This window comes from Ciconia boyciana, chromosome 10 (assembly GCF_034638445.1).
Source record: "Ciconia boyciana chromosome 10, ASM3463844v1, whole genome shotgun sequence".
In the NCBI taxonomy this organism is placed as follows: Eukaryota; Metazoa; Chordata; class Aves; order Ciconiiformes; family Ciconiidae; genus Ciconia; species Ciconia boyciana.
In genome coordinates, this window is record NC_132943.1 from 30,708,571 (window position 1) to 30,735,637 (window position 27,067).

At 46.3% G+C, this 27,067-nt stretch overlaps 1 protein-coding gene across 6 annotated transcripts in view; it reads right to left on the reverse strand.

The window, feature by feature from the left end:
- PLEKHM3 (pleckstrin homology domain containing M3) overlaps positions 1 to 26,533 on the reverse strand; it is a 94,423-nt gene extending 67,890 nt beyond the window's left edge. For 3 of the 6 annotated variants that reach the window (XM_072874210.1, XM_072874214.1, XM_072874215.1), the window contains exons 1-4: positions 24,984 to 25,228; positions 17,092 to 17,233; positions 13,785 to 14,647; positions 1,780 to 2,715 (exon numbers count right to left, since the gene is read on the reverse strand). In XM_072874210.1, the coding sequence (XP_072730311.1) occupies positions 1,780 to 2,715; positions 13,785 to 14,388 (1,540 nt within the window). In that variant the 5' untranslated portion in view covers positions 14,389 to 14,647; positions 17,092 to 17,233; positions 24,984 to 25,228. Of the gene's footprint in view, positions 1 to 1,779; positions 2,716 to 13,784; positions 14,648 to 17,091; positions 17,234 to 24,983; positions 25,229 to 25,544; positions 25,625 to 25,770 lie in introns of those variants that run through there. The other 3 variants (XM_072874211.1, XM_072874213.1, XM_072874212.1) reach the window with 3 other exon arrangements.
- Between the last annotated feature and the right edge of the window lie 534 nt (positions 26,534 to 27,067).

Consider the following 27,067-nt stretch of genomic DNA (forward strand, 5'->3'; position numbering starts at 1 on the left):
TTGGGAGAGGAAATCCACCCTTTCCCACAGAAAAGTCTGCTCCCATACTTCATAATGCAAGACTAAAACCTATTTCACATTGGAGACATGCCCTTTGTTGCCATCCCAGGGCCTGATCCTATTTTTGAGGAGGTCATTGGAAATGCTCACTTGAAACTCCTGGACCTCAGTCAGAGGATGAAGCAAAATTACAAAATCTTCCCCTAGAGGTTTGAATTAAAAGAAATGAGGAGAAAGAAATAAAGTTTTAATGTCATCTGGGACATTATCTTAAAATGAGGCTGTTAATTTTGCTGTCTTCTTGAGTTTCACAAGGCTGTCTGCTGGGTAACACACTGGGCTGGATCCATCTTGGGGATACTTATCTGACCCATTCCCAGAGTCTCCCTGCAGTTTTCACTCTCACAACTACCCTTAAAGGTAAGACATGATCATTGTCCAATCGTGTTCAGGTAATCAGAGTTATCACAGGACCCAGGCACCTCCAGTTTCGGCAGTAATTTGGCACATAATTACTCCCAGAAAAAACTGACATGAAGTCACACAAATTGTTTGTGGCCAAGAACAGAACTGAATTCAGGCAGAAGTCCCAATATTGTGACCAAATCATTAACTGCAGTGAGGCCAACCTTCGCGATGCTCCGGCTACCAGGTGGGTGCCATGCACTGTGGAGAGGTGAGCAGCAACACCACCTGCGGGTCACTACCAGAGAGGGACAAAACTAGCTGCACCCACAGCCAGTTCTGAGGGCAATCCAGTACTTCTGGGGCTCAGGTCTCCCCTGGAAGGGAGTCAGGCCAGCCAGCAGGTCCTGGGCCCGCACAGACCCCGCCCAAGCCATGCGTGGCTCCAGCACAACAGGAGACCTCCACATCAGACAGCTCCCGCACCCCAGAGCAGAGTGGGGAAGAGGCAGGACCCTCACAGCTCCCATAATAAAAGAGGAAAACCCTCCAGAAAAGCTGTTTCTGATACAGCTGGCAGTTTCTAAGTGAGCATAACTAAAGCCAGCCAGAGAGTACAATTTAGGCACAAAGTTCCCAAACTTGCTCCACAAAGGTGCCCTCACTAAAGTAAAAGGACAATGAACTGCATTCACACAGGTCCTTCTATTTTCACTTCATTCCCGAACTGGATAAAATCATGCTCTTGCCTAGGACTAGACTCAGCAGTCAAATGAACTGAGATTTACAATTAGATGCAGAGGCTTCAGGTCATGTTTTCACCCCTGCCTCAAGGGAAGAACCAAGCAGATGAGCTCATGCCTGAACCTCAGTACTAGAACACATGTCGCCAAATGACGGTGTTTCATGGAAGCATATATGCTTTGAGGAGTCTCCCCAGAAGGCCCAGAGCTGAAACTGAGCTCCAAAAATGACTTGGAGGAGACACAGTAAGAAAAGGAAGCAAAAGTGCTCCAAGTGGGAAAGTTGCATCGTATCCAGAATTCAAATCACTTTGATTCTGGACCACCTCCCCAGTGTCTGGAAACAAGAAAACAACTCAGTCACGCTGTAAGGCAGCCCTGGCCCACGTAGTGCTGTATGTGCAGGATCTAACGTTTCAGCACTGCTCATCAAATGCAGGTGAATCCCTGAATATCCCATAGGCTTTTCTCCACATTTTACAGAGAGCAAAAAAAGGCTAACACACCAAAGTGGCTATGGCCATAGTGAGAGGCAGGGAACGGCTGTGTGCTGCTAAAACACATACATGCTCTTCCAAGTGATTTCCTGCAGAAGAGGAGTAGGTGCAGATGCTGCAGTCTGGTTCCTTACCTGCACACTTGAAGCTCTGAACTGTGAGCCCTCTCTCTAGAGACAGCGTGGTCAGGATACTCAGGAAGCTGGTGGTCACAGACTGGCGCTTGCTCTTTCTAAGATCATTTCCAAAGACCCGATCTCCAGGTTTGTTCCTAAGCGTGACCTGCGGGTTCTGAGTTAAACTTCTAGTAGCATTGGCTGCTGCTCTCAGTGCCTCCATCCACTCCTGGGCCCTCTGACGGGTCTCTGCACGCAGGCGGAGGACATCTTGAGGAAAAATGACCTGAAAGCAAGAGTCACAGCCATCCTGAGTATCTGTCTGGACCGACAGGCACACATCGACATTGTAGCTCAGCAGAGGATCTTCATCAAGTCTACCTGGTTGGAATGCCATGAGATAAGACCTGTTCAAGACAAAAGTAAATGCCTTCCAGTTATTCTGGACAGTTAACCTATAAAGAGTCCCTGATTTGAGAATATTTTGGTACTCTTTAGTGTTTTCAGTTAAATTCATGGATAGGAAGAGCTCCATAGGCTTCTCTAACAATCCATTGGTTTGACAAAGGTCACTGTTATTGTCAGGCTTTGGCACATTCTCCAGTTTCTCTTGCTGTCTCGTGAAAGCAGGCACAGAAGCACGCACTGCTTCCCAGAGTTTCTGTCCCCAGTCCAAAGCCTCCCATGAGGACTCTGCCTTCAGCTGTAGCTGCGAGTTGTCTGACAGGACAGCATCCACCACCTTGGTTTCAATGCAACCAGTAACAGTGACCCTTTGAAAATGCATGAGTGGATACACGGTGGGAAGAGTCTGGTTGCCACTGCTGTCCAAGCAATACAGGTACAGTTTGTACGGGGAGAGCTCAGCATAACAGGTTTGCCAGCAGCTGTCATTGTCTCTTTTAATTTCTACGTATCCCTTCTTCAGAATATTTGGGAACGTTGGCTTGTGTTCTAGAGGAAACAAAATGAGAATGTTACCATTAATTCGTTTTAAATAATAGTTTCAATTTGTACGACATTCTGGCTTATCTCTCCTACTCATACATGATATATCTGGAGGACAGGATCACAGAAATAGCCTTCACCCAATAGGTTATAATGATCAAACACAAGCACTGACTCTACATTTGAGCCAAGGAGAATGCAGCACGTTTTCACCCAGAAGTACCAAAACACTTCATGAAAAGGGGACAGGGAAACAGAGGGACAGAGAACAAAGCAATTTTCCTAAGATTATCCAGGAGAATAGTGACAGAGCAACAGAACACTGCAAGTCTCCCAGAACCTAGTGCAGAAGAGTACAATATTATTAAGTAATCTATTGCCAATTAAAATAGATTTTGAAAGTGAGAAACAAATACAAATTAAAACACCTTCCCCTCATGCCCCCCTCTTTCCCAGGCTCAACTTCATGCTTTCACACACAACCCCTCCACCTCCCCCTGTCCCAAGCAGCATAGGGGGAAGGGGAATGGGGGGTCGCGGTCAGTTCCTCTCTGCTCCTTCCTCCTCACACTTTTCTCCTGCTCCAGGGCAGGTCCTCTCCAGGGGCTGCAGTCCATCAGGATAAACCTGCTCCTGCGTGAGCACTCCATGGCCACAGTTCCTTCAGGAAATCTCCACCTCCTCCAGCATGGGGTCCCGCACGGGCTGCAGGGAGATACCTGCTCCACCATGGTCTCCCAAGGGTCTGCAGGGGAATCCCTGCCCCAGCGCCTGCAGCACCTTCTCCTCCTCTGAGCCCGGGCTGCTCCTCACACTTTCCTCGTCACTCCTCACACCGCCGTGCAGTGCTTTGCCCTTTCTGAAATGCACTCTGCCAGAGAGGCCCCACCTGTGCCCGTCGGTGGGGCCGCTGGAACCGGCCAGAACAGCCCCGCTGCCAGCACCCGGGCACTGCACCTGGACTTACCCAGGACACTGGGAATGGAGAACTGTGCCCAACAACAGCAGTTTCTTACCACATCTCACCACGACCCGGGACCAGAACATTTTGCACAGCTCCGCTTACTAGAGAGGAGCTTTGCTGATTGATGAGAATCAGGCTCAGGGCCTGCAGACATGACCAAAAATGAAAAGTAAGAAGCTGCCCAGATTCAAACACATATATCTAAGTGCCTCAGCATTTCAGGTGCTTTGGAGTAGACCCTTTCACAAACCTCGGCCCAAGGCGAAGTCGAAGGGAATTTTCTTTGTCCCCAGAAAACCAGCCATACACGAGTCACTCCGGGCACCAAAGCGCTACGAATTTAAAAGGAATTATCTAAAGCATTTCCGAGTTTTAAAAAAGGTTTCCATGCAAAATTTGTTCCAATCTGATTTGCACCACTTCAGCCACCATCGATACATGCAAATGCCGTATTTTCACCTTGGGCTGGACATGTGGCTCTATGCAATTTTTGTTGGTCCCTGTATAAATTCAGTGACATTCACTGTTATGCTCTAACACCGACTTTAACACTTGGCAGCCCAAAACAACCCAGCCCTAAGGAACAAATTCTTGGTCCCATTTGACTTCTACTTCACCTTTCCAGTAAGGGTACCTGTGATGGGTCTTGACTTTGCAGTGTCAGAATTAACAGACACAAGTGAAGAGGTTTCTGCCTCCGGTTGTCCCTCTCCCTTGGAGACTGCTATTCCCGACACAGGAGCAAGGCAGTGACCTGGGAACAGCTCCTCATTCACTGCCCGGCACAATTAGGTCAAAACAAAGTCAGCATCAATTGACCTTAACGCACAGCATTACAAACCACAGCAATACACGAGCTGTTTCACTCGTGGTTTCTACCCTTGGGCTGATAACCTTTGAAAGAGGGATAGGGTAGACAGCTGGAGGCGCAAAATATTTTCAGCGTCTCAGCTTAACCAGTTACCACTCACGCTAACAGGCCACACTAACAAGTTTTAGACGTGATCACCTCTGAGTATACCTAGGATGTCTTCAATGCAGAGCTAAGAGAACAGAAGTATCTGGGCTTGATGAAGCTTGGAAACAAAGAGCCAAAGATGAGCCTCTGTACAGAAGTTACTGCATCCCCGTGTGTACTGGGCTTCCAAGCTAATACAGCCAGGATTGCTAGCCAAGCCGCTCTCACCACCGCTGGCTAATGGTGAGTCTGTCTATCCTCCCAGGGGCTCAAGGAGAGTCAGTATGAGTATTTGAGGGACTTGGATACTGTCCAAAGGGCTTCTGATACCAACCGGTGAGAAAGCAGATCTTGGGCTGTAACCTACAGTCTAAGGAGATGCTCCCGTCCTTGGCTGAAAGCATTGCTGTGGTTGGTTGTGAGAGTTTTGTGTATGGTCAGGAGGAGGATTAAGGACAGCAACAGTGTAAAAGCTTTGGCTAGCTCTTCAGTGAAGACCAACTTTAAGGATTTATAAGGATTAAGTAGACAAGCTTCAGTTAAACTTAATGAACATACATAAGAATTAATTGCTTTATATACTTAATGTGAGTATGGAAACCTCATGGGAGTTAAAAAATGGGGGAAGGATGCTACCTCCCATCCACACTAGCAAAAAGGAGGCACTTCGGTTTCGCCTTGCCAGCTCAGCCTCAGCTTCCCCACATTGCCTGCTTACTCAGAATGGAGCCTGCATTTAACACCATGTTCAAAGCACTCTACACGTTACGTACAAAGATTTCCTGCATATATGACTAAAATCATAACAACAATTAAAAACTGCTACTTTGGCACTAGGTCTGAAAAGGTGGAAAAGAAATCAATATAACTATACCTTGCCGACAAATAAGCTACTCGAGAGTATTTCAGCTAAATATGAAAACTGAAAGCCTAATCTAAAACTCAAAATGGTAGAGAAAAAGCACACTTTCATATCCCACATGGACAGATACACACACACACACACACACACACTAAAAGAGAACCAATTTTGTTCACCGTACATCTCTGGCCCTGACATTCATTAGTATTTCTGCGCTAACTCAAAAGCCATTAATTTCTCTGAAACCCACACTAATCCCTTTGTAGTGCAGATAATGGGCTGCCATTCTAGAGTCATCTTCCCTTTCTATTAATCCAATCAGGGAGGCAGCGCTTCTGCAGCTCCAACTGCAATCTCTCTCGCTTCCATCAAGTACAGATGACAGTTCAAGCTTCTCCATAATAAGACAACTCATAACCTTCCCCCAGCCACCCCTCCTTCATCTGCACACAGGTTTTCTTGTCTTTTGTTGAGTTAGAGAAAGGCTATCTCTCCCTGCCTTTCACAGAGGCACCCCCCTCTCCCTCCCTCGCCCCACTCCTTCCGTTCAAGCTCCCATGAATCGGCTCCACTGACTCTCGCTCTAACTGGGACAGAACCAGCAGCCAACTTGATTAAAATTCAAATGCCTCGTATTGTTTAGGTCAGGGCAATAGATGCTGGCAGAGACAGGGTGAATCCATATGCTACACATACACACACACCCCTTACAACCCTCTGCTCCTTTATCTCCTCGATGTGCAGTGTGCCAGATAATACCTTTCCACTCAGAGAGTAAATGCTACCATCTCTCCATCCACCTTCCAAACAGAAACTCTCTTACAGAGACAGGGGGAATAAATTGAGGAAGAGTAAAAAAAAAAAAGGGAAATAATCACAGTAAATGGCGCACGCCTGAGCCATTTGGAGTTATAATTTCAAGGGAAGAGGGGGAAGGAGGCAGAGGGAAACAAAGAGAGACTCGGCAGCTGGGAACAGGGCAATATCCTCCTTAGCGTCGCTCCTCTCCTTTGGGAACTGCCCACTCGTCCCGGCTAGGAACCCTGCACCGAGCACACATCCACCCCTCTCCACACTTGGGGGCAGTTGGTGCAACCAGCACCACGGGAGAGGGAGCACAAACGTTCTCTCTGCATGTCCAGAAGATATATGCTCCTGAACAACTGACTGTACTTACGTCCCTGTTGGTATAGCAGGAAAACTTGCCATGTTTTCCACCACTGAAGCATTTCTGATGACAGTAATACCAAGTAACTTGGAAAAGAGCAGAAGCAGAGATGCCTAGTTTCTGAGGGGCTTGTCTCTTGAGGTGGCACTCCTCTCTGGTTTCTCTAATGCTTAGTAAGAGACGAGCATACAGTTACACAGTTTTTGTCAATAGTCCTCGTCTCTGATTTCCACAGAACTTAAAAGACACCTTTGGGACCTAAAATGCTCTCAAATTGGGTTGGGCTAGTCACCTGCTTGGTGGGGTTTGCTAGACCAGGGACAAACTGTGCCTCAGCCAGTGTGACTCAGATCCATAGTCTCCACTTCCCTCCTACTTAAAAATACAGTCTTTTCTTCCCACCTATTTTCCCATCTGGCTCTGCAAGCATATCTCTTTCAGGCAAGCATATCTGATTCCACTTGGTCCTGAAATAATGGCATTGATATTTTGCCACAAATTTCCAGCAGATGGCTGTCCTGGAGCCAAATCTGGCTGCTTCTCCCAATGCCACCTCTTTTCAAGGGACTGCTACAGCAATAGGACTTGTAACTGGGTAGCAATTGGCATTAATTTATATAAAGAAACAGCATCTCTCCCCACCAGAAGGACATTCACTTTTTTTCATCTTCCTTAGGCTTTGGGAAAGCAAAAGCTGCTTTGAAAATGTTGAACTTGCAAACTCTTAATTTTAGATTTATGCATTGCTAGTGAGGTTGGCTTAGCTGTTCACCAACAAAACTCTTCAATGAATGAACTGCCTAAACAGATGGATAAAGAACCTGAACAAATTATTCTTTATGTCCTTCCTTTCAGGTGTGGCACTGTATGAGAAACATACGAGAAACTCTGCTGAGGCCTACAGGATCCCGGCTGCCCAGCCACACCATCCAATCTTTTTTGCTCCTCTGCAGCAAGTCGAACACTTGTATAGCGTTTGCCGAGCAGACCACCAGCACCCTGTGCATACTGACACGGTGCCTGTGCCAAGGGGGCAGTGGAGAAGGAGGCTGGATTCAGTCAAAGTGCAAGACCAACCCAGAACAGGACTCAACTCTGGAAGAGACAAAAGTATAATGAGTTGAAAGAGTTGGTTACCTACCACCAGCTAGGAGATGCATAAAACAGCAGCACTTGCAAAAGAAGTGAGAATATCAAATGAAGATGGATTTGCTGATTTTTTTATAAATTCACTCAATTCAGCTTTAAAAAGAGGGAAGAAAGGGTATAAAGTGACTGTCAAAGCTATGAAAACAGGGTCAGTTCACATCAGGAGAGTTAGCTGACACCACTAAGGGAATAATAGCAACTAACCTGAAAATTCAGTTATGAAAGTCATCACAAAATTACCGGAAACAATCAGCACTGCCCCAGGAGATGAAAACTCTGTTCATTAGCTTTATGGAGTGTCATAACTCCAGAGCAAAAATCTCCATAAAGAATAACCCTCCCAACCAGAACAGCTTCACAACCAAACTCATCAGTGCTGTTTACTGTAATCCTCCTGCACTGTAAATCTCTCCCCTGCATGCGAGCCCCTCCCATTGCCTCCCACCGCACTCCCTTCTCCATCACCCTGCACCCTCCCACAGCCTCCCAGGCAAGGTCTCATTGCCCTCCGCCGGAGGAAGCCGCCCAGCCTAGCCCCCTCCGCTGCTGCTGCTCTCTGCCAGCCCCCCATGGTCCTTCCAGCTCGGAGGGTGCTCAAGGATTTTAAATAACACTTTTGCCTCCTTAAATCTTGAAAGGCCCCAAATCTCTGCAGTACAGCTACCTTTTAATGCTGAAAATAAATTGGCCAAAAGGGGGGCATCGGTCCTCCAACTGGCTTGATACCTCTGGGATTATTTCCAAGTGTTTTGAGGCTTCCTGCTCCCCAGAGAGGAAGGTGCAGAAGTGTTGCTTCCGCACATTTGCCTCTTGGATGACAGCACCACTATCTTCTGCACAACACCACGGATCTATAATGTTCTGTCATCCCAGTGGCAATCAACAGCCTACTGGTCTGCCCTGGCTGTGTAGCTTCTACATACCAGAGACAAAAGACAATGCTACAGGGGTGTTTTTGCAAAATCACAAATGGCAATCAGGCTCCAGAAACCTCCTTGGTAGATGGGTCAGGAGCTAGGCTTTACCTGGCCATCACCGGAGGGGAAGCATGAAGGCTGTATGTCACATCTCCAATGTTTCACACCTCTCAGGATCTCTGGCCACCTCCACCTCTGCAGCAGCTCCCAAACCTGCCACACCTCCCCTTTCCAGCTAGCTGTCTTTGCAGCTCCTCCCTGAGCAGGACAACAACAGTGGCAATTGATGGCACTGCTGTCTGCTGCTCTGTGACCCACCACCACAAACCTGCTCAGCACACTGATATGTACGACTAAATGCTGCATGAGCCAACGTCACAGGCATAGAGCTAGTACCAGCCACCGCTACTGCTGCTGAAGATGAGGATATCTGGCAAACAAAGAAAACACCCTGACATAAAGTCTGTGTGGTCGCCAGAATAAGAGAAAGCAGCACGGTAAAATGACTCCTCAGAACTCAAGGATTACCCCCAGTCCCCAACCTGTGAATCAGCAGTGTGTTTCTCATGAATACAGATTTAGATGTCTCACCTCCACAAAAACACACTAGAAAAGTATGTAATATGTACAAGAACTATATGAAGAAGGGCCCAAACCTTTCTTGAAATATCCCCTGCACAAACTCTGAGTACAAGATCATACCTTCAAAGAGTGTCCCAGATGATGCCTAGGCTCCCAGCCAGATAAAAAGATGTGAAGAGGGGGGGAAGGTATTATTTTAAATCAGTCAGTTGAAAGGAGGAGGTGAAATCCTGGCCTCAATCAGACACAGTAGAATTCAGGCCTGTTGGCCAGTTTTAAGGCAGTCACCTTTCTCTGGTATGTCTATTTTGCCATGCCACAGTGCTGCAAACATCGGCTCGGCTTTCTGGCAGAGCATACTGCCAAAATCAACGGGGCTGGCTGAGTACCTCCATAGCTGCTTGCTGGAGAGAGGCACAAGGCGTCAGCCTTCTGCAGTAAGGACAGTTTGTCAGCGTGCAGGCGCTCAGCGCAATGACAGCTCTGGAGTTCCCCAAGCTCACAGGCATGGCAGGCAAACGAAACAGCTATCCAGGAAAAGTACTATAAAGTACTATAGCACCACACTCTCGGGAGTGGCTGTGTTTGCATGAAAACATCCACATGACTATCAAAGATAACCGCTCATACATTGTGTTTTAATGATCTAAGCAAGCTTTCGCTGGATACTACAGAAGCAGCATTCTCCCTTTGTTTGCCAGGCCGCATGCCCAGAAATACAAAAGCCTGCCTTGAATTTGCTTACAACTTCCATCTTTGCTAGGTCCACTTACAGCTTGACACTGCTCCCTAGCACAAACAGTGCTCACTTCTAGTACGCTAGCTGTTTTGCCAGCAGGCCTAAGGAGATACTGCCCCAAAAGGCACAGCTTCTTTTCAGATCCTTTTCTTTCACAGCACATGGAAAGGATCCAGTTTCATTTTATTTGTATTATAAAAAAGCAAGCAGCAGGAACAGATAAGCTCATAGCAATAAATATAGTATGAAGATAAGGAAAAAAAAATTGTGAAGAGTTAATTTATGCAGCAACTCGGCCAGCCTTGGAGGACTGGGAGACCTCTGCAGGCTCCAGAGGGAAGTCTTTGACTGCAATGAGGACTGAGAGGAGTGGCTGAAGTTGCTCTCCGTATCTCATATGCATTCGTTTAATGTGTATTAAAGCCCTGAAAAGGGATGTCTCCACAGGCTGCAGCCACTATGACTCCTTCAACCACTGCAGCAGCTTTTAGCCAACCTTAAAATAAATTTTTTTGTCTCTTGTGGAGAATAATTACCAACCCCAGATACAGGTACCTGCGACATCTACCTTCTTGCTTTTGCTTTTCTCTTTTCAGCTCAGCTTACAGTAGCAAACTCTATGGCAGGCTCTCTTGTAAACGCAGAGGGAATATATACCATGGCTACCTTCTAAAACCTGCGCAGCAGCTGAACAGAACAGGTTAAGGAAACAGGTTAAAAGAGTGCATTTTCAGAGCACAGAAGTCCTCCCTCCTCAAAGAAGGTACCGCTGCCTTCAAACATCCCATGCAGAAAGGCTCTTGGAGGGCACACAGCAAGCACTGACAAATGCCTTGCACCTTTGCAAAAAGCAATAGTAAAAGTGTGGGCTGAGCACCTTAGAGGTACTGACTGCTGCTGGACTACAGGTGAGTACTGGGAGAAGTTCTTCAGCCACTCTTACTAATCCATTTCCTTCTCTTGCTCAGTTCACCTCCGAGATCCCAGAACTTGACCATACCGAGTCTCTTCTGTAAAAAGCCATTGAACCTACGCTTCTGGCAGCACTGAGCACAGCAATGGGACTTTTTCCTGGTACCATAGAGAAATCGAGGAACAGATGAGCTGTAAGATACCTGGCACTACTGCAGATAGTATAAAAACAAGAGTTTTCTTCGTGGAAATCTGTCAAATTCTGGTTTTTTTAAGAGTGCCAATATTGCTATACTTCACAAAACTACTTTATAGATGCAAGGTCTTCACAGTTATAACTCACAACTACAAACTGTTTAACGTGAAATCATAACGGTAAAGAGTATATCACACTAACACAGTTTGTTCGCTTTTTCTGTATGGAGAAAAACTTCATTGCATTAGCTGCATTTAAACAGGACAAGTGCCTGCTGAGGGGCTGGGAAGAGCACCACTGAACTCTACTGCTGCTACTAAACCAGCACACCTTGGGTACACACTGCAATGGGGTGACTAAATCCTGGACACAACCTAGCTTAGGAATCCCACTGTTAGATCCAGCTGCACACAGAGCGTGTTTCTTGTCTTTTATTTTCCTCTCATGGTTATATCACGGAAGGTTTTCTATCAATCTGTTCTAGACACTGGTTTGAAGTCCTGCTATAGACTCCACTCTGGATACAGCACAGCCCTTTTAGGGCTTCCAGAGGGTTGGTGCACCTCCCTGGGGTCTGTTGTCTCTAAGCAAAGTGGACTGGAACAGCTGAAGTGGGAGCCAGGGTCGAACGAGGACAACGCTGCAGACAGCCCAGCTTCCAAAAGTGTGGAGACTCTCACCCAGGACAGGGGGACAATGCAGTATGCAGTCCCTGACTACAGAAGCAATTGTGTCCCAGCACTGCAGTTCCTAATAAAATTTCTTTGTTTGCCAGAAGGGGAAGAAAAACCTACACCACTGCTTCCATTTTTCATTTTGCTTCCTTTTATGAACAGTTGCATCACACTGTCTTGCATTTGTGTGTAAGGGAGAGGGGAATGTAATTTGCTTCACCCCAGACAGAGGTGCAATGCATTAGGGTGCACCCTGATGTACTCTTGCAGTTGCCTAAGCCCTGGACTGACAGAAGGGAGACCTGTTCGGCCTCGGACTATGCTGCTCAGCACCAGCTGGATTGGCAGCTTGCTTCTTGCAGCTTGGGGATCCAGTGGCAGCCTGAAATCACTCTTACTGAATAAGTGCATGAACAAGTCTTTAAATATAGAATGGCTTAGGTATTTCTTTCTATAAACAGTATAAGTAACAGAACCCCTTTCTTTTTCTGAGGGCTGTGTGGGGAAATTGGGTGAAAAAGATTAAGCTTAAAACACTATCGGGGACACGTATTGACCTTTAATGGCTAGATTTTAATGGTGTTTCTGTGGGCATATAAAGGTGTTATATGCTAAGTTAAACCCATGAGATGCCCAGGATACAGCTGACAGAAACTGAGAGCTCTGTCTCCAGGCTTCTGGGTGCGTTCCTGTTCTGCATCCCTTCCACGGGAAGGACACAGAACAGAGACCCCACTCTGTGGGAAGCAACATATCTCCCTAAACAAAAATAACAGCAGGTATACTTGCCTTTGTAAACCAACAGCACCCTTCTTTGTGACATAGTTGCTGTATCCCAATACAACACAATAACCTACAGGTTTGTGTGTATATATATACATATATACCTACATATTATATATATTTATGTTTATATATGCACACATCCACAAACACAACCATTTGCACACCTCCTTTTCATGCTCCAAAACAGCTGACTTATCTGGAAGGCTTGTTTTAACCCTAAACAGGCTACCTATTCATAACTGGAGCCATTCCACCATACACACACACATGTGCTTTCACAACACTTTGATTTTTAAATTCCTTTGTTAACTCTTGCCTTTATTTAGATTATAAAACCTTTGCGGCACTAACTGCTTTTCTTTTCCATGAGTCCCCAGTCCACTTCTGGCATCTACAAAATAAATCATGGAGACAGAGACACTGGTTCAGTGTTTCCGAAGACCTGAGCACAACCTCTTCCAGTGCAGTGCTTGAGAAAGGAAAAGGAAAAAGTATCACTTGCTGAAATATTGCTTCGTATGGCTCACTGGAGACGCCTGCCTAAATCTGATAACAAGACTTCCTGTACCCCATACAAAGCTGGCAGAGATGCCTTAATATTGACAAGCACAAATTGCATGCTTAAGTTTTTGTTAATTGTTTATGGCCTGAATAGCCAGCATTTCTTAAAGAAAAAGAGCAGAGATCTCAGGCCTCACAGTAAAGCTTTGTATGCCCTCTTTTTAATGGCCACTCTTTAACTTTTATGAAAACTGCCTTTGTTTAGATTTGCCATTCTCCCAATAGCTTTAGCATTCAAAGTTTTTTTTTAGTTTGGGAAAATCAGGTAAGGAAATGATCAGAAATACGTAACAAATAAATTATTTTGTCCTGAGTCCAACTGAACAAAATAGAAGCAAAAAGTAAAACAAGCTTAGTTTTTCAAACCATGAAAGGAACAGAAGTCAAGATTGGTTTAAAAACTGATCCTTAGGCAGGCAAACAGACAGAGCTATATCAAAGACAACAGAGCCATGCTGATTTCTATCACCTTAAGAGCTACCTCACAGTTGGTTTTGGGGGGTTTCGTTTGTTTTTTTTAAACATGCAGCTCCTCTTTCAAGATAAATATTAAACACAAATAGGAAAGTCCTCATATCAACAGAAACAATATAGCATCAGCACAAACCTGTGTTTCCTTGGATGTCCTCTCCCTTGGTTAACGCCAGGTAAGAGAGCAGAGCACAGTTATTGTCCTGACCAGGCGCAGGTGGCTGCTGCAGGGAGGTGCCCGTGAAGACCACTCCCCAGCTTACATGGCTGATATCGGAGCGTGACCTGTTGTGTCCTGGCTTGAACGTGGAGGCTTCCTCATTCTGCACCAGGATGTCGTTCACCGAGCGAGGCCTGTCTTTCCTCCGCTGGCAGATACTGAAGATGTTAAAAGCTGCAGTCTCCCCTTCCCCTGCCCAAGCAAGGTTGTCAGCCGCTGTTCCCCTCTGCACCACACGCTGGTCTTTGGCAGGGAATGCTGTCTGAGCTTTGGTTTCCAAGAGGCCATTTTTGCAGTGATCCCAGATGAGGCTACTTTTGGCTAAGGAGGCGACGTTCCTCAGATTCCTGCTCTCTGTTATCTGATCAAATACCTCGTGCCCAACCAGTTCAGGGACCTCCTGTACACCATACACCTCAGAGGGCTGCACAATCTTTTCAAGCTTAGTATCAAAACTATTGAAAAAGTCTTCAGTCACTTCCAAGGCAGGGCTAATGTCATCAACTTCAAGAGCCTCCATATCCTGTGCTGCCAGTGGGCCCAAGGTGTTGCAATGTGTTAAGAAGATACCACATCAATATCCAGAGGGAGAGCTGCTTTACATCTGTCCTTGGCACACCGTTAGCTTAGAGGTGGTGGGGCAAATACATTCACCAACCACGATCCTTAGTGGTAGAAAGGAACCAAATCAACCCGTCTTCAGATGGGAAACTTAACATCCAACTGGTCAAGTGGGCTACAGTCCCTCTATGAAATAAGCTGATAGTGATGGAGAGTACCTGTAAAGCAAAGCAGAACATCATATCAGTAAGGGCCTTTTCCCAGATAAATACATTTAATCACATCACTCCTTTCACAGACACAGTCCCCTTGATTTTACTTTCTCCTTCATTTGGCACCAACATTACTGTGTATGAAGAACCCCTTTGGGGTTTCTGTTGTTCACTGTGTGTGAACGCTGTGTATCATCGCTTCTTGAACTGGAACCTGCAGAGAGCAGGATGGGGCACCAGACAAAGGGGAACCAAAGTGATGCCATTTATTAACCAAGCTTTAGAAAGCTGCTCTGAGAGACGGTACTGACTAACATCACAAATGCAGCCACCAAGGGAATGCTTAGTACAGGTTCCAATGGGGCTGTAAGAAAAAGTTGAGAAACGAAGGGTTAGTAAAATAGACCAACCAGCCTCAAACAGTTTGCCTTTTTCTCCCAGATCGCTTGCACTCCCCATTTTAGGAGACCAACATAAGTTTTACAGCAGTTACTTTGCCTACTTGTCTGCATAAACAGAACTGTGATACTTGCCTAATAAATGAATGCTATTAGGCTGCTGCAGAGCGCTGCACATAGAGTTTCTTTCTAGAAAATCACTGGAAACCTAAGTGAAACCATGTGGCGACCTGAGCCCCAGAAAGACAATGCATCCTACCAGCAAAACAAAATATACCATGTCCTGCACAGTCACAAATCTGCAGATCTTTACTTCCAAGCTGTTGACTCACCAGGCAAAACGTAAGAATAGTGAAGAGCTTTAAGGCTAGAACTGCTGAAGAGCTGTATTGACCCTCCTGAGCTCACGCCTGTGAGGAGGAAGGAAGCGGGGTTTGTATTCCCTGTGGTGCAATAAGGGGGTGTCTCATTGCTGACTTCTGTCGCATCAAGCCTGCCGCCTTCTAACCTCTCCCTCTTGAAGCTCCATCCACAGTGCTGCCATGCTCGAGGGAAGTGCACGGTAGGTATATTTAAATTGGGGAAATCAGTCAAATGCGTGCAAAAGTTCTTGGGACCTGGAGACTGGGCATTTGTACTAGCGGAAGAACAGCTCTCATGGCTGCCAGGAGAAATCACAGTATCTAGAGCCTGTACACGCAGAACAGCCCAAAGTCAGAGATCTACATCCCAGTTTTGACCACATCAGCTCAAGTCCTAGAAGCAGCAAAGCTACATTAGCTCAGAGCTCTGCCTAGATTAATACACTCTTAACAGAACTAATTAGCCTGGGCAGGGCTGATAATTAGCAGCTCATTAGCTTGTGAATGCTGCTGAAGTGCTACCAGGACCCACAAAGATTTACACTTAGCAGGAAAAAACATCTATTCAACAGCATCAAACACAGATATTTCTATTTAAGGTTCTTTTTTTAATCCAGAACAGTCTATTTGCCTAACTTCTATTAGCAAAGTCGTTTAAATAGGCACCCTTTCCTATAGCAAGCCAAAGGGAGGAAGAAGGCCAGCAGCCCCCCAAGAAGGGGGCACAGAATCCTCTAGCACAAACCAACTTCCTCCGCAATCATCCACGGGCTTCCTCCCATCCCTGCTTCAGTTGTGGCCAGCCATGACAGTTGTGTTCGAAAGCAGCAGCTCACCCTCCCTCCTAACAGATCAGCAGTTCAGACCATGATCTCTGCAAACACACTCCAAGTAAATAATTTTCAAAAGCAATAAATAATCACATGCATAACTCTGGAAACTTCAAGCCTTTACACGGGGATCTTTCTCCTCTTATCTCTTTGCAAGGATTCACTTCACTAGCCTCATAGTGAACCAGGACTAGGATCAGCTTCAACAAGTAAACGTAGAGTAAGACACTGAAGGTAGAGCCAGAACCACAACCAGAGGACTGAAAAAAACAGATCTGGAGTGGTTTAAAATCAGAAAAGTATGGGAACAGATGCTTTGCAAAGCTGTGCAACTGTGCCAGCTGACAGCAGTGGGAAATAAAGTCATCCTGGGCACATCTGCATTGTCAGCTTAATGCAGCATGGAGTTCACACTTGAAGCTCATTCCTGCCAGCAACCCCAGAATCACTTTCTGCTCCCTGGTACCTTAGAGCTTGGGAGCTCCAGGAACAGGCTAAGGGACATGATGTGCTGCAACCTGTCCACTTATTCTACATCCTCCTATGGCATCTCTTTAAAGCAAGAATGAAGTTTTGAAGTTGCAAAACTGCAAGACTTGAACAAAACCAGCACATTGGTGTAATCATACGCCAACAGTGAAAGCTACAGGCTGGCCCATACAAAGATGCCATTTCACAGGGGTGAATACAGCAGAGAATACAGCCTCACTCTCACTCAAGGGACTGGAGCAGTAATCACTCCAGAAGGGCTTAGGACATGCCACTGAAGCATTTCAGTGGTAGCAGATGCAATGTTGCTCTGTTTGTTATTTTAAATCATTAGGAAAGGTGGAAAGCAAGGGGAAAAAATTGACACTTACATTTAACAGGTTCATTTTTAAATGCTGGAGGCTTCATGTGGCTGCACGTTTCTCTGGATCCTATGAGAGTGGAGCTATCCAGTGTCACACAGCCAAGTGTGGTGATGCCGAACTACAAACTGACCTCATATCCAGTAAGATGCTGAAACACAAGGTCATGAGAAGATGACAGGCCCCCGCATCACAGGGTTCACAAATTGCAGCACTCATACCTTCCAAACTAGTCTGTTTGCCCTGCTCAATAAAGATGTGGAAAGGTGACCTCAATGGTGGCAGGCTCATCCCCTCCTACACTGCCAAGAACCTTCTTAGATTAAAGAAAGAGTTGTGCCAGTAATTCCCACTAGCACTGGGATTCTGCAATCACATATCCTCCATAAACACAATTTGGCATTTTCTGACAGTGGCATTCAACGAAAATTTAATTCAGACTTCTGTACAGATTTGGTGCCAAATGAAAGCAAACTTTGATATGGCAGTAAACAGCTCCATCAGAATCTCCTCCAGGAGGGAAAGCAGTGGAAATCACTTCCTTCATACGAAGGGCAAAAAAAGGCAAACAATAGGATAGGACGAACTCCTTTTAAATTACTATGAAATGTACTGCCTTATGTATTGTTTCTTGGAAACACCTGAAATTTTCCAAAGACCTTCAGCCTAAGGCAGTGAATAGGAGAGAAGAGAGAAGCATCAGCCCAAACTAAAGACTGCCAAAACTATAGGCAACTGTAAGCAGGGATTTGTTATGAGAAGCAGAAACCTAAGAGCTCATCCAGGCCCCTGGGAGCTAGTCTTACTGCAAAAAAGATGAAGGAACATAGTGCATCGTACTTCGCAAAAACTGCTGGACACAGGGATTGCAGAAGCTGAAAAACATGCTTTTCTGTATGTCTGTCTAGCACAGATACAGCTTTCATCCGTGAACATGCAGCAGTCAGATAATTAATGTGCACTTACAACATGAGTAAAGTCTTTACTATCACAAGTTTATAGTGGCCACATTACTCATATGGCTGAGGTAAACAGCAAGGATTGCTGCTCATGCCACGTGAGACACAGAAGTTCAGTTTAGTCAAGATTACTTCCCTTAGAGAAGCCACAAGGATTTAACCCAAGTGACAGCACAGTCTCACAGCAGAGAAAAATAATGGACAACAAATGCCAAGGAACGTACACCGGAAGAGATCATTTAACTTCCTGATGCGCTTTTCTGGATCCCCACGGGCCAGGGAAAATACCCAGGCATTGCATGGCAAAAATTAAAAAGCACAGAAAAGGCAAGGGTAGAAAGCAATCTTGCAGGTGATATACACATCACCGCAACAGGCACTCACCGTGTACCACCAGCTTACACATTATGTTCAGGACTGTTCATTCTAGCTCAGGCAGGAGAGAAAGCTAGAACCAGCCTGTGTTTAGGAACCAGTGACTGAAGAGATCCATTTAGCTCACCAATCCATACAAAAAGTATTTATAAAAGAAGCACCTTTCAGTTTGCTTTCCTAAGGACAACAGGGTTTGTGCCACCACCCTGCCTACCTGCCAGTTATTCTCCTTCTCTCTCTTTCTTTTGAACTGTACAGGTAACTTCAACTAGATGTGACAAAGCAGTGGTGTCCTTAAAGATGCAGTTCGTGAACTGTTGTTCAACACTGGACAGGAAACAGGCCCAAACTCACCCTCCTGCTAAGGGAGAAGCAGGCAAAACTCAGTCCCTTATCCTTTTTAGGAGGCCAGTGCCACCACATGGGTCTCCAAATTAGCCACAGCACAAGTGGTTAGTGTGAGATGGATCTGAAAACACTGGGAAGTAGAGGAGGAAAGCAGGAAGGAGCAATAGGAGGCATCAAGCAACTTGATAAGCAGTCTTGTTGGTTTTGGTGCTCACAGGACCTCCTCTTCAGTATGCTGGTAATAGAGATGTATAAAACAATGAGTGACACACAACGGATAAACAGGGACTTCCACTTTTCTCTTGTATTTGGAGAGAGAATTAGAAAGGAACAACCAATGATGTTCACAAGCAATGTGTTCAGGAGGAAATGCATAAATGAGAGGAGCTCTCAGCCAGCAAAAGACAGCAAAAGGCAGGTAATAATGTTAAAAGTCCTCCAAGTCTCATTGATTCCTAATGACTCTTAGGCTCAAATTCCTGGCAAAGATTTGGGTGTTTCTGAGAATTTTATCTCAAGAGCACAAGAGGAGTTTTACAAGTTATCTGTATGCAAATAGAGAGCAGGGGTGCCTCAGCCACTGGAGAGCTTGCTCTATCCCCTTCTCAGCACCCTGGAACCTGCTGTGGGAACCAGCTCTGCTTATCTCGCACTGCATTGCAACTGTGGGCTGAAACTCCAATGCCAACAAGGAAAACAGAAAGAGACGTGCTTTCAGTTGGGTAACAATTTGGTAGCAGAGCAAACTGAAGTGGCCTCAGGGACCTTTATTTCTGTTATGTTGCAGGCCTGGACCACTACAGTCTAGTTTATGGGCTGTGACAAGCCTGGTCTGAACAACAGGTCATCTGAAGAAAAGATGATGTACAGCCTCTGAATACAATCCACTGGGGCCGGAGCAGCTAGTACCTAATGAGCTTTTCTGCCTGTCAGTCTGAGCAACCTCAGCCTGTGACCCGAATGTCTCCCACTGGCACCTTGAACAACCACTGCTACAAGGATCTCTGACTAGCTCTGTGGGTCACATCAGCCAAGTATTGCCCAAAATCTAAATGAGACACACTTAGGTCAATGACAGTCCCTGAAAACCAGGCTCTGCTGTGCGAATCCCTGAAAAAAGCTATGAAGCTGAAGACGTAGGTGCTACCTCTTAGTTAAGAAGTTAAGCTGTATTTGTCAGGTGGGCACACCTGAATGGGTAGAAGAGAGAATGAGGATGCACAGATGGCGGACTGTCACACACAAGTCTTTACCATTGCCTATGCACTTCTATACATCGCTGGCACAGAATGCTTGCAGAAAAAGTTGAAGAACTGACAGTGACAGCACAATGCAAGGTACTGCTGAATGCCCTCTTTCCAGCATCCCCCTGCTGTAACTAGACAGGAGATGATGCTTTACTTATTTACAGTACAGCAAGGCCTACTCAGGAAACATTCCACATCTTGTTCTGACCAGAAGCTCTTTCAAAGCATGATGGCATCTAGGTCTTTCTCCCAGCCAGAAACCCTGTCTCCTTTAGCTGTAGAGGAAGCATAGTATCATAGCTGCTGTGCTTGAAGGCTCAGCAACGTCCCCAGTCAGATCCATAGTACTGCATGCCATCCATATGTAACCAAAGAGCAGTCCTGGTTCAAAACACTTGTACTCCAAGTGGTTACAAATCCCATACATACAGTGGCCAGTTCTCTGAGCAGCAATTGAAAGCTGCACACCTGCTTGCCTCTCATACTCAATTTGGAGAGGGAACTGATAACTAGGAATTTCATAAGGGACAATTGCAGGGAGCAAGTGTCAGCTGGGACACTGTCCCTGTGCAAACTACCACATTTCCTTGTATCCTGGCTGTATTTTGTTCCCTCAGCACAAGGCAAGCCTTCTCCCCAAGTGATTCCAAAACCCCAGGTGACCTACTGCTGTGTACACCAAGTGAGCAACACAGCACACAAGCTTGTTAGATTCATCATTTAAATGTCTGGATGAAATTTACAGTGCCTCACAAAGAAGATAAAACTAAAAGAAACTTTTCATATGGAACAGGGGATCACAGTTTCAAAGAGGTTGCCATATGATAGTCAATGGTTGGTTCAACATGACCTGGATAACTGTCTTTAGATCACATTTTTAAAGCCCCTCTTCAAAAGCCTCTTTCCCCAATACACAACTGAGAAATTAATTGCTTAAAATTTTCAGACGATCCTAATTTTAAAGTGTCTCATATAAATACCTTCTGACTGATATTCCTGCACAAAACCACTGACAATATTCAGGAAAAGCTCATGAAAACTGGAGAAAGAGACTTTCTGGTCAGGAATGCTTGGCTATAGGGCCAGGCATTAGACAGGATAACTGTGAATGTAAGCACAACCATTTCCATGTTGCAAACCCACCTGTTTGCTATAGTCTCATTGCCCTTAAGGATGAAATCAACCACCATCATTTATCAGTGAAGAAGAGCTTCCACATCCTGTCTGCTAGACCTAGGGAGGGGCAAAGAGCAGGAACAGCTGCAATTAACTTGGTGCCTAATTGCAGTCAAGCTAAAAGACAGCAGTGATCTCTTCCACACTACAGAAAACAAACCAAACAAAATAACCGAGAAAAGATGAAATTAAGAAAGAGGTGAAACCAAGGAGGAAGAAGAATGCCATATTCTGTGAGGGGAAGCAGACCCTTAGCGAGGATACACGAGTCTCACTCTGTGAAGCATAGATTTTCCCCAGCTGCTGATCCGACCCAGTGCCTTTAACAAGGAAGCTCCCCAGGCATCCTCCCTGCGTGGGGAACTAACACATCACAGCTACAGAACAGCTCATCCAGTGATGAGCACACAGTAATGAATAATAAACAGTGCTTACAGTATACATTATTTTTAATTTTAACTGCACTTCAGAAACAGTAATTAAAACACAAGAAACTCTAAGCTGAAAAGCGCACAACAGCCTGCTGCACTGGAACAAAGTGGGTCCAGAGGGTGAGGAGGACCCAGCAGTGGAGGAAGATGGACCACAGAAAGCTTTTCTTTTCCGGAAAATGACTGCTGTACAGCTCTCCCGAGATCTTTATCACTGACTCCTTTGCCTTGCAGCCACCTGACACACATCCCTCCAGGCTGGGAGCACCACCGAGTAACAAGGGGCTGTATCACTTCCTGTGGATGAGTAACCATTTGCAATCTCAGTAGCTGGACTGGGACTCTGCAAAGGATGAAGGACCCTTGGCAAGGAAAGGAAAAGAATGCAAAGCAGACTGACTGGAGGGAAGTTAGCTGATGGTGACACACAGCCCAGGCTGCCGGCCCGCCAAACCCATCAGCATGCGGGCACCTTCATAGGTTACATCAGACTAAAATCCAGACTACCCCCTTGTGCATGCTGCTTGTTGGCTGGCTGACCTGGCAGGGAAGGATGTCAGGCATAGGGGAACAGAGGCTCTCCGGCATCCTAGCACCACCCCTGTAGATCATCTGGATGCAAACACCTCAAAACCACACTTCAGGCACAAAATCCACATGGACAAACAGAACGAAGCAGTGCAGTGATTTGGCCTGAGGCACAGATGCGTGGTCTTAAACATACCTGTAGTCTCAAATAACGACCCAAGGGAGGGTGAATTATTTCTGTGCTTGGGTTCATTTGCTTTGTGTGTACAGGTTTGTCTAAAGTTGTGTAACTTGCATTTTATATGCTGCCCTTGACTACAAAAACTCCTGCTTGTTCTGCCAGGCAGACAGACACCACAAAACAGCCTGTTACCTCCTGAGTTCAGCACAAAGAGTACAGACTGTCAGGAAACAGGGTATCCAAGAGGGGCAACACAAACCTCCAGTACAAGAGGAAACGTGATTGAACTGGACATTCAAGAAACGGCAAACAACATGACTCAGTCTAATATTTCTAATTGTACCTGCCACGACGTATCAGCTTGTCTCCTGCTAGAATGTGGGGGAACTTAGTATATGTCAGGTGAGATAAAACTTTTTTTTATTTTTAATAAAATTTCTGATTAATGCAAACTGAAATTTTACAAGTATCTCCCTACTCCACGCTTTCTAAAACTACACTGAAGGGAAAAGACTGCCAGCCCTTAAAAGCTTGATGCCTTTTTTTTTTTTTTTTTAAAGAGATCAGAAATTAAGCCATTTTCCATTTGTCCCTGTGAGTTCTGAACAGAAATAAAAGGCACATTTTGTGCTTGGGGATGTTGCTCCTCCAGGACTCACTTACAGAGACTGCTGGAAAGCAGGCTGCTGAGCTTTCAGCTGTTGTGTGCAGCAATGTCCTGCTGCACCTCGAGGTGGCCGCATTTAAGCAATGAAGGACATACAGAAGGGGGGCAGCCAGATGGAGACATTTATCTCCTTACAACTAGGACTCAGAAGATACTTTGGGACCTTTCTAGATGAAGCACTAGCTGGTATAAATAGCAATATAATAACTGAATCCTTTACTATCTACGCCAGACTACAAAATTAATTTTTACTTAGCTCTACAGGGTAGTTTCTTTGAGGCACACCAAGCAGAAAGCAATGATCAGGCTCCAGCACAGCCCATAGCTGGGAATAACAGCTGCCATTGCCTCAGAGGCCAGAAGGAGGGTAAGAAACACAGCACCTCCCGCAAGAACATGGGAGACATTTCTTCCCCGAGATCACGGCACGATCGTAAAAAAATATACTTGACATCCAGATCTGTCCAGCATACAGCGTTCTGAGCAGCCCTGATCCACAACTGTAGCCAACCCGTGTCTCTAACCATGGTACCCAAAGAGCTCAGCTGTGACAGTACAAGCCTTTCTACAGAGAGACCTGGATTTCCCATAACTATTAGTGGTTGAATGCTGACATTGATGGAAATACCGTGTTTAATATCAAACTCATTTCGAGCCTCAAACTAAGCCCTCCTCTTGTCTTTCAAACAGCCAGGACCACAGTGGTTTGGCACATCAATTATCAGGGGAAGAGGGGCAGGGGAAGGAAAGAAAGCAATGATCCAAATAATGCTGAAATTCAGCAAACTACCACAGCAACTCAAACCCTCAGGTCCTGGCAGCCCTGCCACAACAGCTGACCCCAGAGGCTGTTTGTAACCACATGTACCGCTACAGAGCTGTGTGACTACTCAGCACAAATACCTGCTGTTTTCTAAACTGAACTATAACTTTATTACAGAAGATCTTAGCAGAAGCCCAGGAGAAACCTCAAAACATCTGATGAAATGTTAACACATAATGTGACTTCATCCCGATAAGGTTCTGCAGGAATGATGTATCTACCTACTGTAGACTGATAAGATCTTTCACTCCACTGTGTAGTGCTCTGTTTCACATTTTAGATTTCCAATTTTTTTTAATCCCAAATTTAATTCACTAATTTTGGATAAATAAGCCTTGACCGTAGCAAGATGAAAACTACTGTTGCTTAAAGTGTATGGGTATTGGTCCTACTAAGATTCACATGCTTTCTTATTCTTCCTTACTGTGATTCTTTGTAGTCACTTAGTGGGATTATGCAGTGCCTAAAATTAGATTTGTCTGTAAATCTTTGCAGGATCAGGGCCATAAGTGCATGTTTGCAGAACAGAAAACAGATCAGGAGCCAGTCATGATTCCTTACACAAACCTAATCTCGAGTAATTCTTCCCTTATCTTACCTTGCAATGCCAGTGATCCTAGCATCTCTGCTGACACTCCAGCTAGCACACATTCCCACATAATACATACTTTCCTGTCGGGCCTATTTGATTCCAGAAGCTGTAATTCCACTGGCTGTGTTTGGGTGCTTGCTCCGTAAAACAAGCAGTTTTACTGCAACGTAAGACGACCACGGCATTATGTCATACCCTGGGCTATTAAAATAGAGAGTGATGCCTGCACACTGTGCCTACGCATACCGGAGTTGGATTCTACCGAGGGGGAGCAGCCCGAATCCCTGCTGAGATCGTGAGCGGCTATGGGTGGGGAAAACTAAAGCACAGGGCCTTTCTGTGCACACGGGAACGTGTCTTTCCAGAGGGGCACATGACTACAGCCGTGTTTGTGCTATAAATGCAAACACAGCCGCGCCCGGGTCCTCGCACACAGCCCGCATACGCGCTCGGCGGGCAGGCAGCACGGCGAAGGCTGCGGGACGCCCGGCCCGGCTGCCCGCCCCGGCGGGGCTGGGGAACCTCGCAGACCCTTCAAGCCCCGCACCGACCACGGCCCAAAGGGAGTATTTACCTGCCGCCCGGGGGCCGCGCTCTGCCGGTGCTCCGAGGAGGGGCTCCCCGCGCTCGCCCCGGCCCGGCCCGGCCCGGCGCGGAGCGGAGCCGCCGGCGCGCAGGCACGGCACGGCGCGGCACGGCCCCTCCTCGCCACCGCGCTGCTGCCGGGCGGCGGGGCCGCGTCCTGCCGCAAAGCCGTCCCGGCCGCCGCGGGAAACGGCTCCGCGGCACCAAGGTTCCTGCCGCCGCCGCCGCCCGCCCAGCCGGAGCTGCCCGAGCAGAGCCGGCAGCCGCGGGTAGCCCTGCGGCCTTGCGCCAGCGCTAGTAGCGGCGGGAGGGCGGCTCGGCGGTCACCGCCTGTCCCGTCCCGGTAACCCGCCAGCTTCTTATTTCCCCTTAAAAAAATAATAACGGAAAACCCGTCAGGTTTTCCTATATAAACAAAAGGGGTAAAGTTGCACCTTCCCATGTTTAAAGCAGCTGGGACTCTCAGGGAGCTGATACTTGACTTCAGGAGAGATGGAAAACGCAAAATCCTAAACGGATTTTTAATAATCCCAAATGCAAGCACACTTACCGAGGCGTGAAGGCTGCAGGGAGCTGCACGGCATGTGAATTCATATCGCCACAGGGCAGCAAAAAGATCTCTGGCACAACCTGTTACCCAAAGAAAACAAAAAGTTACAAGACAATTACAAATCGCTTATTTCCTTGGTATGTAGCACGGCACCCCACCCAACAATACACGTCCGGTAAAAATAACCTCACGGCGAGAAATACCCATGTGCGGATTAGGGATGTACCTGAATTTTGACGTCCGGTGTACGCAGACCAATTCTGAATAGCACCATGTACACATTTAAAATCACAGACGCTGTGCTGTTTCACTGACTGCGTCCCAGGGGAGTCAGCGGTGCTGCGCTGAGCAGCAGAGACAAGGTTAGTGCATGAAAACGTGGTGCTGAAGCGAGTCCATAAAGAGGATTCACAATCCACAACAAAAGGCAGGTGTTAGGTTAGCTTCCATCATCCATCAGTAATTTTTCTTCTCATCATCACACCCCAACCATTTAGTATATACTGCAAAATGTGACTGGCACAATTAACAAAGTTGTGTTCGTATGGGTTACCTCATTTCAGTGACACCAAGGATGAATGAGAGCCTTTTATCTGACAGTTTATCTGACAAAATTAATTAATCTTGGCCTTTACAAATAATATATTATTAGAGCACCATACATTTCAAGTCCTCCTCCTAAAGATGAATGGCTTCTTCACTGGGTAACAGTCCAAGATTGATCTTTTTATTCTAATTCAACTGTATGCACCGTGATCCCTCAAAGGACGAGGCAATATCTTCACTTGCCATGTTATTTATCACCATCCAGCCTTTTCTCAAATGGTACTGAGACATTTATCTCTTGGGCTCCTCAGAAGGAAAGAGGCTCTCTAGGACTCCCAGGCCTGATGATGCTTCAGAACTTTGCCTCTCTGCCAACTATGAACTACGAGTTCCCCTTCCAGGCCCAGCATACTCATGCGGGAGGCACAGGGCACGCTGGTCCATCACCTGTGGGGACACAAATGTCAGGGGAGGAGAGCAGGTAGGCAGCGTGAGCTGCACTCAAAGAGAAGTGTAAAAATCCATCCCTCCCCTGGTTCTGATTTCACTGCTGTGTTGAGGAGAAATTGCCCGTGTTTAACATTATGCTCATACTTAGATAGTTTTCTGGGAAGTGGCCCATATATCATTTTCCATCTGTAGTGGAAAAGTGATTTCAGGCTGCAGAAGGGCATAGATGTCATTTTTTTTGGGGGGGAGGACAGCAGAGAGGCCTTGTTCAAGAACAATCACCCTTCTGCTCAAAAACAGACTCCCAGAGACACTTGGCAGCCATAAATCTGGAAGGACAGTAACCATGTGCCATGAACCCAAAACGATCCCAGTTGTCTTAGCAGCCAAGTCAAGTCCCAGGCATGCAGTGCAGTCAGGCACTATTCCTGCCCCTCTCTTTTTCCTAAACCCTAGTATGTCCCACAGGGCTCCTCGGGACCCCATTTGCCAAACACATCCAGGCATGGCAATGGTTCACATTGTGC